At 55.8% G+C, this 15,339-nt stretch overlaps 1 protein-coding gene across 7 annotated transcripts; it reads right to left on the bottom strand.

Moving 5' to 3' along the window:
- Positions 1–13,371, bottom strand: U2AF1 (U2 small nuclear RNA auxiliary factor 1). 7 transcript variants are annotated; one of them, XM_080802008.1, is made up of 9 exons: positions 13,148–13,230; positions 9,595–9,682; positions 6,637–6,703; positions 5,734–5,800; positions 2,232–2,281; positions 1,963–2,061; positions 1,235–1,368; positions 1,047–1,139; positions 1–282 (listed from the first exon to the last, which is right to left on the bottom strand). In XM_080802008.1, the coding sequence occupies exons 5-9, from the start codon at positions 2,259–2,261 to the stop codon at positions 135–137; spliced, it is 504 nt and encodes a 167-aa protein (XP_080658134.1). In that variant the 5' UTR covers positions 2,262–2,281; positions 5,734–5,800; positions 6,637–6,703; positions 9,595–9,682; positions 13,148–13,230; the 3' UTR covers positions 1–134. The 7 variants fall into 7 exon arrangements, with proteins under 7 accessions (XP_080658134.1, XP_080658135.1, XP_080658130.1 ...); XM_080802009.1 differs by lacking the exon at positions 13,148–13,230 and adding an exon at positions 12,375–12,663; XM_080802004.1 differs by lacking the exon at positions 6,637–6,703 and having other exon boundaries at positions 13,148–13,371.
- Between the last annotated feature and the right edge of the window lie 1,968 nt (positions 13,372–15,339).

The following is a 15,339-nucleotide window of genomic DNA, read 5'->3' as shown; positions in this document are numbered from 1 at the left end:
CACTGTATCACTACAAATTTTATTCAGAAACCCATCTTTGTTTGTTTTTGTTGTTTTTTAAAAAAAATCCCCGTTACGAACTGGTCTGGTCAATCAACTACGGCACTGTCCGGCAGACAGACGGTACAAACGGCTCAGAATCGCCCAGATCTCTCGCGGTCTCTCGACCGCCTCCTGTCACGCTCCCGTCCCCCGCCGCCACCGCCGCCACCGCCGCCGCCGCCGCGACCGCGGTCTCTAGACCGAGAGCGACGCTCCCGAGACCGGGACCTCGATCTATGCCTGCAACCAAGCAAAAGAAACGGGACTGTGGCATCCACAGCAAAGCCTGCTGCGGAACCCCACGGCGACAAACGCTCCTGGATGCGTCTCCCACCGAGGGGATGCGTGAACAGAGGGAAACCGCTCCCAGGAAACCGCGCAGCCACGGCCCGTATCGGGGAAAAAGGGAGGCCCAGCAGGACCGGGGGCCAGGTCACCTCCCACAGCCCGCGCTTCCGGGGCGCCAGCGCCAAAGCTCGGGGACTGAACTGCCACCGCGCCTGGGACACACACGTGCACACGTGCGCGCACACACTCCCCCGCCGGGGCGGGTTCTGGGGCGCGGAGGGCAGGGCTCCCCTCCTGTGCTTTGCTGACAACGGGACAATCACCGGCAGCGCGTGCATCTCCCGCTCCATGACGGAGCGGAGACCGGCGAGAACCCCCAGGGCCAGAGCGCGAGCTGCGCGGGACGAGGGACCCTCCCCAGACACCCCGGCTCGGTCTCTGTTCTGTGCTCCCGGAGGGGCGCTTCGACCCCAGGCCCAGACACACAGACTGCCCGGTTCTGCCCGTGTCCCCCACAAAGCAAACCGACACAAACCAGGGGCCCCCAAAGGAAACCCCAGTTCTGCCGAGGGACTGAAGCCCGCTCTCGTCATGCAGGCACCAAGGGCTCGCGGGACCGAGCGTGCGTGCGCTGCTCTCTGCAGAGCACGTCTCGTCGTCCCCAGGGGCACTCGCACGCTCAGGGACAGGGGCGGCAGGCCACGGCAGGTACTCACTTCTTGCGCCGGCGCCCGTACAGCTCCCGCCGCAGCTCTCTGGAAATGGGCTTCAGGTGCATGAAGTTGCAGAAGCCGCCTCGCGTGCACTCCCTGCGGGGAAGCAGAGCCCACATGCCGCGCGCCGCTCCCCCCACCCTGTACCCCCCCTCCCGACTCCGCCCCGCAGGCCGCACCGCGTCACCTACCCCATCTCGTACTGGCGGCAGCACGCCTCTCGGAAGTCGGTCACCGGGGAGAGCTCCGCGTGGATCGGCTGCCCGTTAAACCAGCGGTTGTTCAGGTCGATCACGGCCTTTTCCGCGTCCTCCTCACGGCGAAACTGCGGAGACGAAGCGGAGCTGCCTGCGGCGAGGCGCCTTCCCACAGCCGCCTCCCAGCCCCCGCACGAACGCGCGCCGCGTGCTCAGGGGGGTAAGACGAGGCGGAAGGGAGGCCGCGCAGCAGGCTAAAAGCAGCGCGCCCTCTACTTGCAAGCCCATCACTTAACTCTGCGGCGGCGCGAGGCCACGCCAGCTGCCCACCGCCTTGGCTTCCCGCTTCAATGCGTTAAAAGAGCAAATGCGAGGATGTGCGCAGGCCGGGGGATTTCAAAAAATGGGAAAAAGAAACCACATGCATAAACCAGCTTCTCCTGCATCTAGACAGCCTGTCAGGAACGGCTATGGAGACCCCGACACGGAAGAGCCGCTGGGGAGCACGGGACACCACCGAGGCCCGTGCGCCCCTCCCGCGCCCACAGGCCGCCGCCACACCCGGGCTCCGGCCGGCCAACACCTGAGCGCCTTGAAATCTACCAGCAGGGAGCGATCCCAACTTCAAGTGCACAGCTGAAACCCAAGGGCAAGTGGTCTTCACCCCCCAGTCTGCATGGGTCAGGAGCCAGGAGTCCCCGGACACGCCACACTCTTCTCACCTTGACGTACACGTTCCCGACCAGGTGGTCTCCCAGGTTGTCGCAGACGTTCATCTCCTCCACTTCCCCGTACTTCTCCTCCATTTCTGTAAAAACCTCCTGCGGGGGACGGGGGGGGGGGGACGGACAGGGCTTTAAGGCTCACGATACACTCAAGATGGAGGAGGAACCGAACGCCACTCCCACTTCTCTCTCAACGAGAACGAAATTTAAGTCCCCGGGGGCAGAGGGGGCGAACGGGCCAGTCACTTTCAAACGGTGCGTCTCACCTCGAAAAACTCATCGTAGTGCTCCTGCATCTCCACGTCGCTCACGGCGCCTGCGGACACAGAAACCTTGCTGGTTAGACGGGGAGCCCGCCCCGCGGCCACGCTGCGTTTAACTCAGCCTGCTACAGTCACACACATTAGATTATCTAGAGAGGAAACACAACGGAGCTGCATTCTACCGAGAACTGACGGCACCGCGTGACACCCGACCGCCGGAACCTGCGCGTGCGGGGAGCTTTTTAGATGCCCCTCCTGACAGTCTCACTGCTGGCCGTTCAATCACAGCAAGTTTTAATCCGCATCAAAGGGCCATGTTTTCGGAAAGTGTAAGGGTCAAGTTTACCCTCGAGAACTTATTTTTTAAATGACAATTCTCTTCCTTTTACAATTTAAGATAGAGGCCAAGGAATCACACGGATTTTTTTTTTCCCCTTCATTAGGCTAAAATAAAAGTTGCAATCAGGGTAAGTGATTAAGAGCTGATGTTCCTGACTGATTTCTTTTACAGATGAACAGCCACACGATGCTATTATAAAATTCTTTCTGATGCAATTAAAACCCAAATGACCATAAATAAAGACTCAGGAGGATAACGATCAAGTTCAGTTACAGTACTTTAAATGCCTCTGCATAAAGGGAAAGTTACAATGCTTTGTTGAAGGAAGCATTATCTCGTATTCCAGAACTATTTCCGTCAAGTTTATTCTCCGTAATGCACATGCACTAAGTGAAATCCTGTCCGCTGTGTGGACAGACTCTTCCAAATTTACATTCTATCCTTGTTGTCATTCTCTCTACCAAGTGTTACTGTTCAAATTCTAGAATTCTCTTGACCTAAATGTGAGAAATCACAAAGCTGGCAGGTCGATAAACCAGTGTTCCACACAGCCAGCTCCAGGAGCCTATGAAGGCTGAGTGGCTTCGAGGCTAGGCCAGCTCAATGTTCAACTGTCCCCTTCCATGACCACACTCCTGGCCTCACCTGGCGCACCCCACTGAAGGAGCGGAGCCGAGGTGCTCAGACCTAGCCACTGAGCCGCCTGGAGTGGTTTCCTAGCTCTCTGGAAAAACCTTCTCTTCAAGAACAAGAACTTCTAACTTTTGGATTCTGAGAATGCTCTAGATTTACTTTCTAATGCATGGGAGGGGGGATTCCTGCATTGTAGTTATTTTTGACTTTCCAGGAATCCAGCAAACCTCTCGACTGCGCTAGGCAACAACTCCACCTCCTGATGGCCCAGTCCCATGGACATGCTATCATGAACAGAACCTCGTTCCCCGTAGCCATCTAGCCCTGAGCAAACAGAACAGCTGGTCGGGAGAAGAGAAGCCCATTCCAAAGGGCAGATTTTAATGTTTACGTTTCCTGCTCACACCAGAACAAAATGAGGAGAAAAGGTATTTACATGCTCAAAGTGCTAGCTGTGTTGAGAATCAGGCTCTGGTGGTGGTTCGGATACTGTTGTACTCGTGATTACTTCTATTCTCTCGCTGGAGAACAGTATTCCTGCACCTTAGTCAACTTCTGGAAAATTCCATTTGAAAACGTTCCATAGTGGGCCTATTTTATCCTCTATACTCAGCTTAAAGATTTTCAGTCAAGTGGTTCGCAGGACAGAGGTGAGCGATTAGGAACCTGGTCCACTGCAAAGTCACCTGTGTGACTCAGCAGATCCTACAGACCGGCACCTGAAAACCCCGTCTCACGCAGACACATCCTTAAACTGGGGTTCGTACTTCATAGACGGAAGGGTGTGTCAAAAAGGTGTAAATTCAGGGGCTGGATGAACCTGGCCGGTTGAAAATTTACTTGAAAAGTCGGCCACAGGCTCATCAGCTTAAGCGGATTTTCTTCCTAAACTGAAGAGTCAGAATTTCATTAATTTGTGGAATCGGGACCCCACAGTCGGAGTATCTGGCACGGCTAAACTTTACTCTGTAGCACACGCACAACAAGAGCACTGTGAACCGCAGGGAGAGACACGAGGAAAACTAATCCAACGCTCCTTGGTCAATGAAGCATCCGTAGTCCCCACGTAAACCATCAGGGCAAAGAATGATTAACTGTTGTTACTCAACCATCAACCTCTCAGTGGTTTTATCCCAGGGCAGGGCTGTTATGAAAATTATTTAATAAGTTCATACATAAGCATTTCCCTTCAACTACTGATCTTGTTTCTTTAAAAAACAAAACAAAACAAAATAAAATAAAGCAAAACCAAGTATTTTAAACCAAGGGCTACCAAGTAAATCCTGTTACCATCAAACTCGGGGACACAAATGATCCGCTACCCGGTCAGGATAGGTCAGGATCAGCGTGGAGAGACAGTGTCTGGGCAGGAGAACCTTACTAGCCCCTCCCCCACAGATCCGTGCACTCACAGGTGCGCCACTGGGAGGTCCCCTCGGTCTGGGGCCGGCCCGAGCGGGCAGTGCTGCTGGGACCACTACACTGAACCGTGCAGATCGCCCTATAAGCTGAGGGCTGCAGGCCAAGGGTGTGTTGGACTCAGGTCTGTGGCTATCCAGGGCCTCTGTGGACAGCACCTCGCATGAATTTTTGCAGCTATCCAGGGCCTCTGTGGACAGCACCTCACATGAATTTTTGCAGCTTCAGAACAAACTGGCGAGCGAGAAGCCGCCTGGTTCGGACCCCGTGATCTTAACAGGAGTCCAGGGACTCGCTTCTGCTTATCCAGACGAGCAGACTGATTCCATGGCTCAAGAGCCATAAAATTTAAATTTCAACTTTCTGAAATCTCCAGTGATACAAACACATCCTGCTCTCGAAGAACTACCCCTCGGGAAACAACGTTCGTAACTTAAAGTTACTGCTTCCCAAAGCAGGAAGAAGGGGGCCGTGTCTACTAAGCGCCCAGCGCAGCCCTGCTTCCAGGCCCCGCGCGCCTCCGCTCGCCCGCGCGGGGGAAGCGAGCCCCCGCAGCTGCAGACGGCCGCCCAGAGGGCTCTGATTACAGACTGAGCTGGCCCAGGGCTGGCGTGGAGGAAAACTCAGGGGGGTCTGTGCCACTCGGAGGACCCTCACCTGGGAAACGCTCTGGGAACGATGTTCTCGCACTTAAAGCGTGAGCGCCAGAATGGACTTTTAAGAACGAGTGTAATGAGAAATAAAACCTCAAAAATAATTTCCAAAGCACTTGTTGCTTAACCAGAAACTTAAATGCTGTTGCTCGTTAGAGGGGAAGAACGTAACTGCACACTTAATTCCAGGCACAGTCTCCCCTAGGGTGACGGTCCAGGTCAAGGCAGCAGCTCCGAGCTGTGGGACAGGGAGGGCATCCCTTCCGGTCCCTTCTCATCGCTTAAGTAAGTGGGCAGGAGCTGCGATCTCAGAGGCTTCCGAGGGGACAGTGGGACAAAAGCTCTCGGCACGTCTAGCGGAAGGCCGTCCTTGACACTACAGCGGCAGACCAGGCGGAGCGGACACTGAGCTCTGACGCGCAAGCCCAGGGAACCAGGGAAGGAACTTGGATGAACTTACAGCGCAAACCGTCAGCAGACTGGGAAGAGTTTTGAGGGTTACGGTAAATGTTCAAGAGGGCAATGGTCTGAAATACAAAACGCAACAACTTTATATTACGGAAAATTAAATTTAAACACTTCACCGGTTTCCTGTGGCGATCACTTCAGTCAAGACTCAGTGCTGAAAAAAGAGCAAGTTATTTTCTCTCGAAGCAGAGATGTTCTCTCTTAGCGGGTGGCTGTCTCGGAGCGCCCTAACACTGCACCGTCACGGAGATGCCATGATATGCGGATATTGTATTTCTGTCCACAGGACACAAGGACTCCCCGCTGCCGAGTCCCCCAGATAAGGGTATAAGCACCTTGGCAGACGACCACCAAGACGGTCCTCCGCGTTACAGAAAACTGCAGGAGCTGAGGAGGGGCCCGCACCGGCTGATGACAAGAGCCACGGGAGCAGAGAAATACAATAATTACATATCATGAGATCTCCACGTCCTAGAGAAAAAATTGTAATGGTGAAATAAAACCCACACTTATTGGGCAACTTACCTTAGTGATTCCTAAACATTCCTAAGAGTTGTGGCTTTACAGAAAGAACCTCATATTAAGGTCAAGCGTTCAGGCACTGGAAAGACCAGTGACGCTGGCGGCTGTCAAGTGTCGCAGGGACAGACCCCTTCCCTCTCGTTAACAAACGTCAACCCAGGGAAGAGGCCTCCCCGGCGCCCTTGCCGACGGCAGCCTCCTGGACGTGGCCAAGGACCAGGTTCTTGCTGTGGGTACCAAGGCCTTCCAGCACCTTGTCCTGTTTGCAACAGCTCTACGTCAGCAGCTCAGAAGCCAACATTATTTGTCTCAATTAAGAGTGGGCTCTTTAACACCATTGTTTTAAAAAAATTTCTCCAACTGTGGGACTTACAGTGTGAGCCGTCAGCCGTCTGTGCACTGTTTTGGGGATTACGATAGATGTTTTGAATCAAGATGGTCTGCGGGGAAAAAAAAATAAAAAGGGGAATTCTACTGGCTGCTGTGCATGTATTAGACAATTGCAAAGAGACAACTTGTTTGCAAATGGCTCAACGCTCGCTTGTTTCCCACAAGTCAGACGCTCGTCCTCTGAGAGCACACCCAAACCATCACATTTTGAAAACAGAGTGTGGGCAGCGACTTAGGTCAAGCCGGCCAGCAACCAAGAAGAAACTGTAGCCGTTATTCTCGGTAGTCCCACGTTACTCAAGTGTTTTAGTGCAAAATAAGTAATAACACACTGACATTTTCTTATACTTCAAGCCGTGATGTCGAAAAATGCACGTGATAATCATATTCCCCACACAAAATTGTATTTTTTAAAACCAAATGCGTCAGTCAACTGTATGCAGTCCATCAAGCTGTCTGGTCTCCCAGGAAACAGGCGCACCAAATGGGTGTCCTGACTGTCACGGACACCTAGACACACTCCTGTTTGCTTGGTGGGACCTCTGTTTACATAATACAACAGCTTAAACATCTGTTCTTTTCCGATCCTTCTTTTAAGGGAAAAAAATCCTTTTAGCCCTTGTGCTTTAAACTGGATCAGGCAGACTTGAAACCTTACATTGTACCGTTCTTCTTAAAACCAAGTCTGAAAAAACAAACCACGTTTAAGTTAGTAGGCTAATACAGTACATGAATCTTAACGTCCACATCACCGCAAGAAGCTTAAAAAGAAACCCACACTGAGTCTTACAGGCTGAATGAATGAACTGCGTGATTTGGGGAAATAAAGGTTCCGTCTCAACACAGGTCCAAAGCAGTTCAGTGGTTTTACAGAAGCAGCCATTCCGTTTCTAGCTACGTGTAAAGGAAGACGTTGTGTGGGCACTCCCCAAAGGTCTGCTGTGGGGAAACCCCCGGGGGAGTAACATCTAACAGCCAGACCTCACACACACACACGCACACCTGCACGCACGCTCATGCAGACCCTTCTCGCTGGGCATGGCCTCGTCCCCCAGCCATCAAGTACTGCCCCAGGGCAACCTCTCTCTGCCTCCGGTATTTCCCAAAGCTGATCTGACTCAGTTTCCAACAGGAACCGCCAGCGTGTTTGTGACAACGCTGGGAGAGAGCTACACGGAGCCCAATTACTCAACAAGAAATTCGTTTAGGTCTCACTCAGATCAGCTGGCAGTGGCTGTTTAGGAAAAGGATCGTCCCTCAAAGGGGGCCACGAAGTTCCATTACAATCAGGGGAGGTCAGGATTGCCTGCAACCAGCGGACCAACCAAGCCAGTCGGAGGAGCTGCTCAGGCAAGCACATTACAGCTGACTCCACCCAACACTCACGGACCCGCGCTCTCTTTCTGACCCGTCGTACTAAAATTCACTTCCCGCCAACATTCTGAGGTCATCAGTGGTTCAGAGAGAACACAGGCCGTGTCTCTGGATAGCTTCAAGAAAACTTTCCTGCCGGGATCATTTCCCTCTCGGCCCAACACCTGCTACATCTGTAAGCAACCCCCCAAAGTCAAAAACTCAATGGACCTCGAGACATTTGGTTACTGCCCAACCTAGGACCCCCGGCTTAGTTGGGGAGATTTAGTCCAAAAATCGAAGGACTTAAAAGAAACTGCAGTAAACAAAGTTTAAAGCAAGATCTCCGATATTCTGAAATTCAAAGAGACATATTTGTAAGTTATGAGACATTCTTGTTATATCAATCGTGCCTTTATCAGCAGACTAATGCGGGAAAGGAAGCTATCTTCCCTCTTTCTAAAAACACGTTACATTGTGCAGTTTTCTATGGGCTTAAATTAGAATATACAAATGTCTCTTTTTTAGAGCAATTGGCTGATTTTCCTAAATCCTTATAGGAAAACCCCAGTATCTATTCTGTCAGAGGTTTAAAACACGTGAGCAGGACGTGAGCTCAAAGGCGAGTCTGGCAGCTCCCAGGGGCGCTACACACAATCGTGACAGAACGGCTCAGAGGAAGCTCACTCAGACCTCGCCATAGGTTGGAAGGAGCTCCGAAGTCCTCAGTCTGGAAACACTGCAGTTTTCAAACGCCAAATGCTCAGATAAACATGGGCAGACGCTTTCTGTCCCTGCTACAGGTGCTTTCTCCCTCTAACTCATCAGTGATCGCTCGCAGGGAGCAAACCCTTGCCTGTTCTTCAATTACTAAACAAAACCTACCCCAGATCACACTGTGATCTGAACTCACAGTGGCCCTAAGCTCAGGCTAACAGGGAACCCCTCTCAACTGATCGAACAGAGTGGCTGCAACTAACCGAAGGTAAATGCCATCTTCTGACGTTCAGTTTCATTTTTAAGGTTTCTCTGACATGATGTCCTCGCTATCCCTTGCCTGGGGGTCTGAATGCGGGGGCGCTCCCAGGTCACTGGAGGAGCCCTGAGCCACGGAGCAAGCTGGCTCTGCTGAGAACGGCCCCAGCATCTCCCGCAGCCGGCTCTGTCTCCGCCGCCGGCCCAGAGACAGCAAAGCGCAGAGAGCCCGCGGGTCCTCTACCAGCGCCTGGAACACGAGCTGGCTCCGCGCTGCTGCGGCCGCCCCACCGGACCCACGTCTGTGAGAGGGACAGGAGGGGCAGAAGGGGGGGCTGGGCGGCAGGGACCAGTCACAGCCAACACGCAAACATTAATCGCTCCTCTGTAAAAGAGGAGGGACCTGTCTCGCAGACCTCCCCCAGGGGTGGTTCAGCTGCCTCGTTCTCATTGAAACAGAAGAACAAACTCATGAACACAAATGGAGAATAAAACTAAGAGAGAGAAAAAACGCCCAACGTAATACATGGACATTATTAACTGCCTCTGTAAAGTACGTGAGGTTTTGATAATTTACATGAGAACAGAAAAAAGAAAGGAAAAACAAACAAACCTGGCTAAAGGTCGGTTTATTGTGCAAGCGAGAGCATCTGTCTCCATGACGACATGCTCCGATTTTGAAATAAAATGAACAGTTGACTCTGTAAGGGAAAAGAAGAGCTGATTATTTGGCTGGGCAGAGGCCAGACACGTGTAAACACGCCACCACCACAGCACGTGCTACCAAACTGCTTTCCCTTGGTGCTGCGACCACCCAGCCGCAGGGCATTCTGGGGCAGCAGTTCCGGAAAACGTCACTTGAACGTGCCTCCTGACAAACACGCTACTTCCAACGAAGAGTTTCTAACTCCAGCCCAGGCCTCCTCACCCGTATCGACTCTCAGCTACTCGTTCTGCTCTACTGTTTTTTCTTAAATGAAATATTTAGTTTAAAACGAAATTTAATTGAAAAACATATCCGTTCTCTAGTGTTCTGCGATGAAATTCTCTCTCGAGGGCACCAACACGGCACAGTGAGGGTTAAGATCCTGACTCCCCCACTAGCTACCTGGCCTTGGGCAAGTCACCCTACCTCTCCTGGTCCCAGGAGCCATCTGTGAAACGAGGAAAATGCCAAGCTGGCTTTGCTCCAAGAATCCGAGACGGCGTGTGCAGCCTCATACAAACTACTCGCTAAACGCAATCATTATCTAACAAAGTCCATGCTCTCTCGTTCATGACGCCAGACCAACAGGAAATTTCCAAACACAGGTCTGAAGCAAGCCAGACTCCTGGTTTCAATACACTGAAGACAGGCTATTGGGGAACTCCTCCGTCTGTTCTTATGTAAGGCCACCTTCTGTCCACGTCGCAAAGCCCTCTCTTACTGCTGTTCAAACACTTGGATGATCCAGACGAAATCAAACCTAGCAATCCAGCCATCGCGACAGCAGTGTCCGCTGGCTCAGACCTGTGATGAACTATGAAATCTTACTGGATGGGCCCCAGAGTTAGACTCGCAGAGGTGGGACGGTTACCCCGTAGATTCAATTTTTTAGCAAGTGCCCTATGCTCAGACAGTAGGTCCAGAGTTAGAATCAAAGGGCTTCAACAAAATTTGATGGTTCGCAAGTTCAATGAGCCACTGATTTATTACTAGGTAGCAATAAACACAGGAAAGTCAGAATTACCAGGGAAGGAAAGCAATTACTGTACAGATTTGCAAACTCATCATATCAAGTCTCTCTTCACGTAAGTTAGGTTGAATACACAACTTACATCTTCAGAAAGTCCCCTGAAAACGAAGAGCTTATTTTAGGAACTGCTCAGAATGGGCGACAGCCCCGCCTGAACAATACCCAACTACTCTCTATTATTAGAACAATCTTTGCTCCTGTACTTCCAGAGATGGTTTTCATCTCATTATGCCCAATTGGAGCTTCGGGTATTAGTCAAAACTTTCCTAGTAATAAACTTTTAGTGACCCACTTACTAAACTACTGAAATGAAAGGAAGAGGCAGAAAATAAAAAGTCTGATTCACCAACACAGAGAAGATGTTAGAGAACAAACTTTTGCTTGGATTTGGAGAATGTCTGTAACTTCCAAATGTAGGACTAGCTAAATCCTTTTCATTGCTACACACCTACATTTTACTTCTAGCTGGGGGAAAAAAGAAGTTGGCCGGAATCATCATCTTCGTTTTTTAGGAGTTGATACTGTCTCCTGCAACTTAAAACCCCTCAAGTCGCCCTGAAGAGAGACTATGAGTAACTTAGATTAAATAATCTTGTTTCCAAATTAAAGCCATGCCTCTCACGATAGAGCTCTACCAGGCTGAAACGTGGTTTCTTTACAGCACGAATATAAAAAAGGTTACTGGAATAAACCTCTAAACTGAAAGTGTTGGGAGCACAGTGAAGGCACCTCCAGGAGTAGCTTTTTACAAAAATAAGGAAAAAACTTCACGGAATAGAAGTCACAGCACTGTTACCAGCTCAAGAATGAAATTAACGCTGCATCTTTGTAGGCTGGGAGAAGGCTCTTTTCCCAGCAGAGCGGCCCATTCATTTAGGATGAGGTTTCTGGGTAAGTTCCCCGGGGCCTCCAGCGACGGCCTACCCTAGCACTTAACAAGCTTGGGTATGTTTTACTTTAATCATCCTTTAGGCGACAAGCACCCCCTCCCTTCTAGTTCCTTGAGATCACCGTCCGAATTTTGTTCTTTAAGTCAGCAGAGACAGACTTACGGTTGACAACAATGTTTCTGAAGTGACTAGGACTGACGACTGTGTCTCCCGGTTTTGCTACTAAAAAACATAAACCCTCTTCCCAACAACACAAAAGGTTACAAGATAGCCTGCATCCTGGAAAACAGAAACAATGCAAAGTGTCTGATGGATGCACAGTCCCGGAGCTGCGAGCGCCCCACTCCTGATCTCAGGGTTGGCGAGTTCGAGCCCCACGCTGGATGCACAGATTACTTAAAAATAAAATCTTTAAGAAATAATAATTAAAGGGGCGCCTGGGTGGCTCAGTGGGTTAAAGCCTCTGCCTTCGGCTCAGGTCATGATCCCAGGGTCCTGGGATCGAGCCCCGCATCGGGCTCTCCGCTCCGTGGAGAGCCTGCTTTCTCCTCTCTCTCTGCCTGCCTCTCTGCCTACTTGTGAGCTCTGTCAAATAAATAAATAAAATCTTTAAAAAAAAAAAAAGAAATAATAATTAAAAACCCCGCCGTGTTTGAAAAAGTGGTATTAAAACCTTATCTGGGACAAACCCAGGGACTTATCATTAGGAGCACACATTAACGGAAGCCTTGAACAGCCCGGAAGAACCCAACGTGGTAACTACGGACCCAAAAATAAATTACGCCAGAGCTTAGTTTTTCGGTTTTCCAAGCAGGAATTATGCTCCTAAACAAGACATTCCCTGTGGTCTAAACTTCCGTCACGGAACTAAAACGCCCCAAAGCGACAGTCAAATCAGAACTGCGTTTTCTGCTCGTAATCTAACAGCCGGGTCGGGAGGACGTGCGGCCGCAGGGGGGAGCGGCGCAGGGCCCAGGTGTTCCGCCGCGCTGGATCGCGTCTCCGAGCCCGTGAACCCGGGCTCCGTCTCGAACCGGCACCAAGTTCGTCGCGCTTGTTCGCGTCCAATGTCCTCACGGCCCGGCCCGGCCCGACGCGGGGCTTCCACCGCCGGAGGCTCGCCCAGCGGCCCCGCGCCCCGAGTCACCGGGTGACGAACACGGCGGGCCCGAGGCCGCGCGCCCGCCCGACGCCCGCGGCGGCAGCAGGCGGGGGCCGCGCGGACAACTTCGGCCCAAACTCGAGACGGTTCGGAGCCGGGGGCGGGGGCTCCGGTCGCCAGCACAGCGGGCGGCCCCCGGGCCGCGGAGCAGCCTCCGGCCGGAGAGGCCGCGCCGCCCGAGCGGAAGCCCGCCGCCCGCCCGCCCAGGCGCCCACGAGGCGGCGGCGCGCGGCTCCCGAGGCCGGAAGGGCCGCCGCGCCCCTCCCCCCGCCCGCCCGCCCGCCCGGGCCTCCCGCGGCCGCCCGACCCCGCCGCCGCGCCCGCGCGCGCCCCGCCCGCCTCCCCGGCCCGGAGCCCCGGCCGGCGGCTCTCACTCACTTGTCTTTCTCGGTGCCGAAAATGGAGGCCAAGTACTCCGCCATTTCCCACCCGCCGCCGCCGCCACTGCTGCCGACGCCGCCGCCCCTGCCCGACGCCCGCGGGAGACGTCACCCGCACGCGACGACGCTCGCCCCGCCCCGACGGCGTGGCGGCGCTGGCCAATCGGGCGAGGCGTTGCCTGCGCGTGGGCGGGGCTTGCCGCGCGCGGGAGGCACCGGCCCCTCGGCCCGGAGCCCGCGCGCCGCCCGCCGGCGCCCCCTGCCGGCGCCCGCGCTCCCCGCGCAGCCAGCCCCGCGCCCCGCGGCCCCGGAGCCCGCGCTCGCCGCCGCCGCCGCCGCCGCCGCCCTCCGCCGCCCGGACCCCGCGCCCCTCGCGCCTCCCGGGCCCCCGGAAGCGGAGCGCGCAGGCGGCGGTCGCGGAGAAGCCGCGGGGGCCCCGGGCGCGCCTGTCCGCGTGGGCGGTTCCGCCGAGCCCCGCCCCTCGCCGGAGACCCCGCCCCCCGCCGCCCCGGCCTCCAGGACGCCGCGCGGGGCTCGGGCCGGGGGTCCCTCCGGTGCGCCGGGCGGGGGCGGCGCCGGCTCGCAGGGCCGGGGGGCCGCGGCGGAGGCGGCCGGGAGCTCGGGGAAGGCCGCCCGGGGCCCGACGTGCCGCGGTTTCCCGCTCCGGGGCCGCGGCGGCCGGCGGGCTCCGGGGAGGGTCGCGCTCGCGGCCTGTGCCCCCGCCGGGCGGCCTCGGGGCCTCGGAGTCCCACGGACGCAGCAGCCCCGGGCGCGTCTGCGGCGAGGACCGCCCGAGGGAGTCGTCCCGGCCGCGGTGTTCGACGTCTGTGGCCTGCGCCGGGCACGTGCGGCTCCGAGGGCGTCGAGATCGGCGCGGGCGCGGGGGCGGACGCTTCACCGCAGGCGCAGCCGCGAGGCGCCCCGGGCCCGTTCGCAGCCCGGTTCGCAGCCCGGTTCGCAGGCCCGTTCGCAGCCCGGTTCGCAGGCCCGTTCGCGGCCCGGTTCGCGGCCCGGTTCGCAGGCCCGTTCGCAGCCCGGTTCGCAGGCCCGTTCGCAGCCCGGTTCGCAGCCCGGTTCGCAGCCCGGTTCGCAGGCCCGTTCGCGGCCCGGTTCGCAGGCCTGGTTCGCAGGCCCGTTCGCAGCCCGGTTCGCAGCCCGGTTCGCAGCCCGGTTCGCAGCCCGGTTCGCAGGCCCGTTCGCAGCCCGGTTCGCAGGCCCGTTCGCGGCCCGGTTCGCGGCCCGGTTCGCAGGCCCGTTCGCAGCCCGGTTCGCAGGCCCGTTCGCAGCCCGGTTCGCAGCCCGGTTCGCAGCCCGGTTCGCAGGCCCGTTCGCGGCCCGGTTCGCAGGCCTGGTTCGCAGGCCCGTTCGCAGCCCGGTTCGCAGCCCGGTTCGCAGCCCGGTTCGCAGGCCCGTTCGCAGGTCCGTTCGCAGCCCGGTTCGCAGGCCCGTTCGCAGCCCGGTTCGCAGGCCCGTCGCAGGCCCGGTTCGCAGGCCCGTTCGCAGGCCGACTGAGAGCCGCCGCGCTGGCCACCGAGGACTCCCGCGGGGCCGTGAGCCGTCCCTGCTGTCGTCCCTGCTGTCGAGACCACCGTGTGTCCGCACCCCCCCCCCCCCCCCCCCGTCGCTGTGCGGCAGACTCTGGCTCCAGACGCGGTGGTCATCCCGCAGCTGTGTAGCCGCCAAGCCCGCTGGCCCGGGCAGGGCTGGAGCCGGGGGTCGGCCAGGTGGGCTTTGTGGGCACAGCAGCGAAGCGTGGTCTCCGGGTGCATTCCGGTGTGGGTGGGATTCAGGTCATGCGAGCTCAGGGTGCTTATTTCCTGCTTCCCGGCTGACTGTCCGTCTGGTTCTGGACACCATCGGCGCTCCCTGCCTCACGGAGCCCTCTGCGAACAGCGGGTTCAGTCTCGTGCGTTGGTCTCTCTGCCTCTAGCCAGAGACAGCTTTGCATGCAAGGGCTCTGGTTACCCGGCTGGGCCCGGGTTCTCCCTCTCTTAAGGTCTAAATGACATTGGCGGGTTTTCCGCAGCCGTGCCTACCTTAGTCCTTAGGAGAGGAGGCTCCTGGGAGTGACCTTAGAGTCCTGCCTGCATTTGAGGGTGCTCAGACTGGGCATGACAAGTGGCCAGAGGGCCAGTTAGGTCGGTGAGAAGCGAGGAGCCTGAATTGGGGCTGGGGTGGCAGACGTGGTCA

This window comes from Martes martes (genome assembly GCF_963455335.1).
Source record: "Martes martes genome assembly, chromosome: 1".
Classification (NCBI taxonomy): domain Eukaryota; kingdom Metazoa; phylum Chordata; class Mammalia; order Carnivora; family Mustelidae; genus Martes; species Martes martes.
The sequence above is the reverse complement of the archived record's forward strand: the minus strand, read 5'-3'. Positions and strand labels throughout refer to the sequence as shown.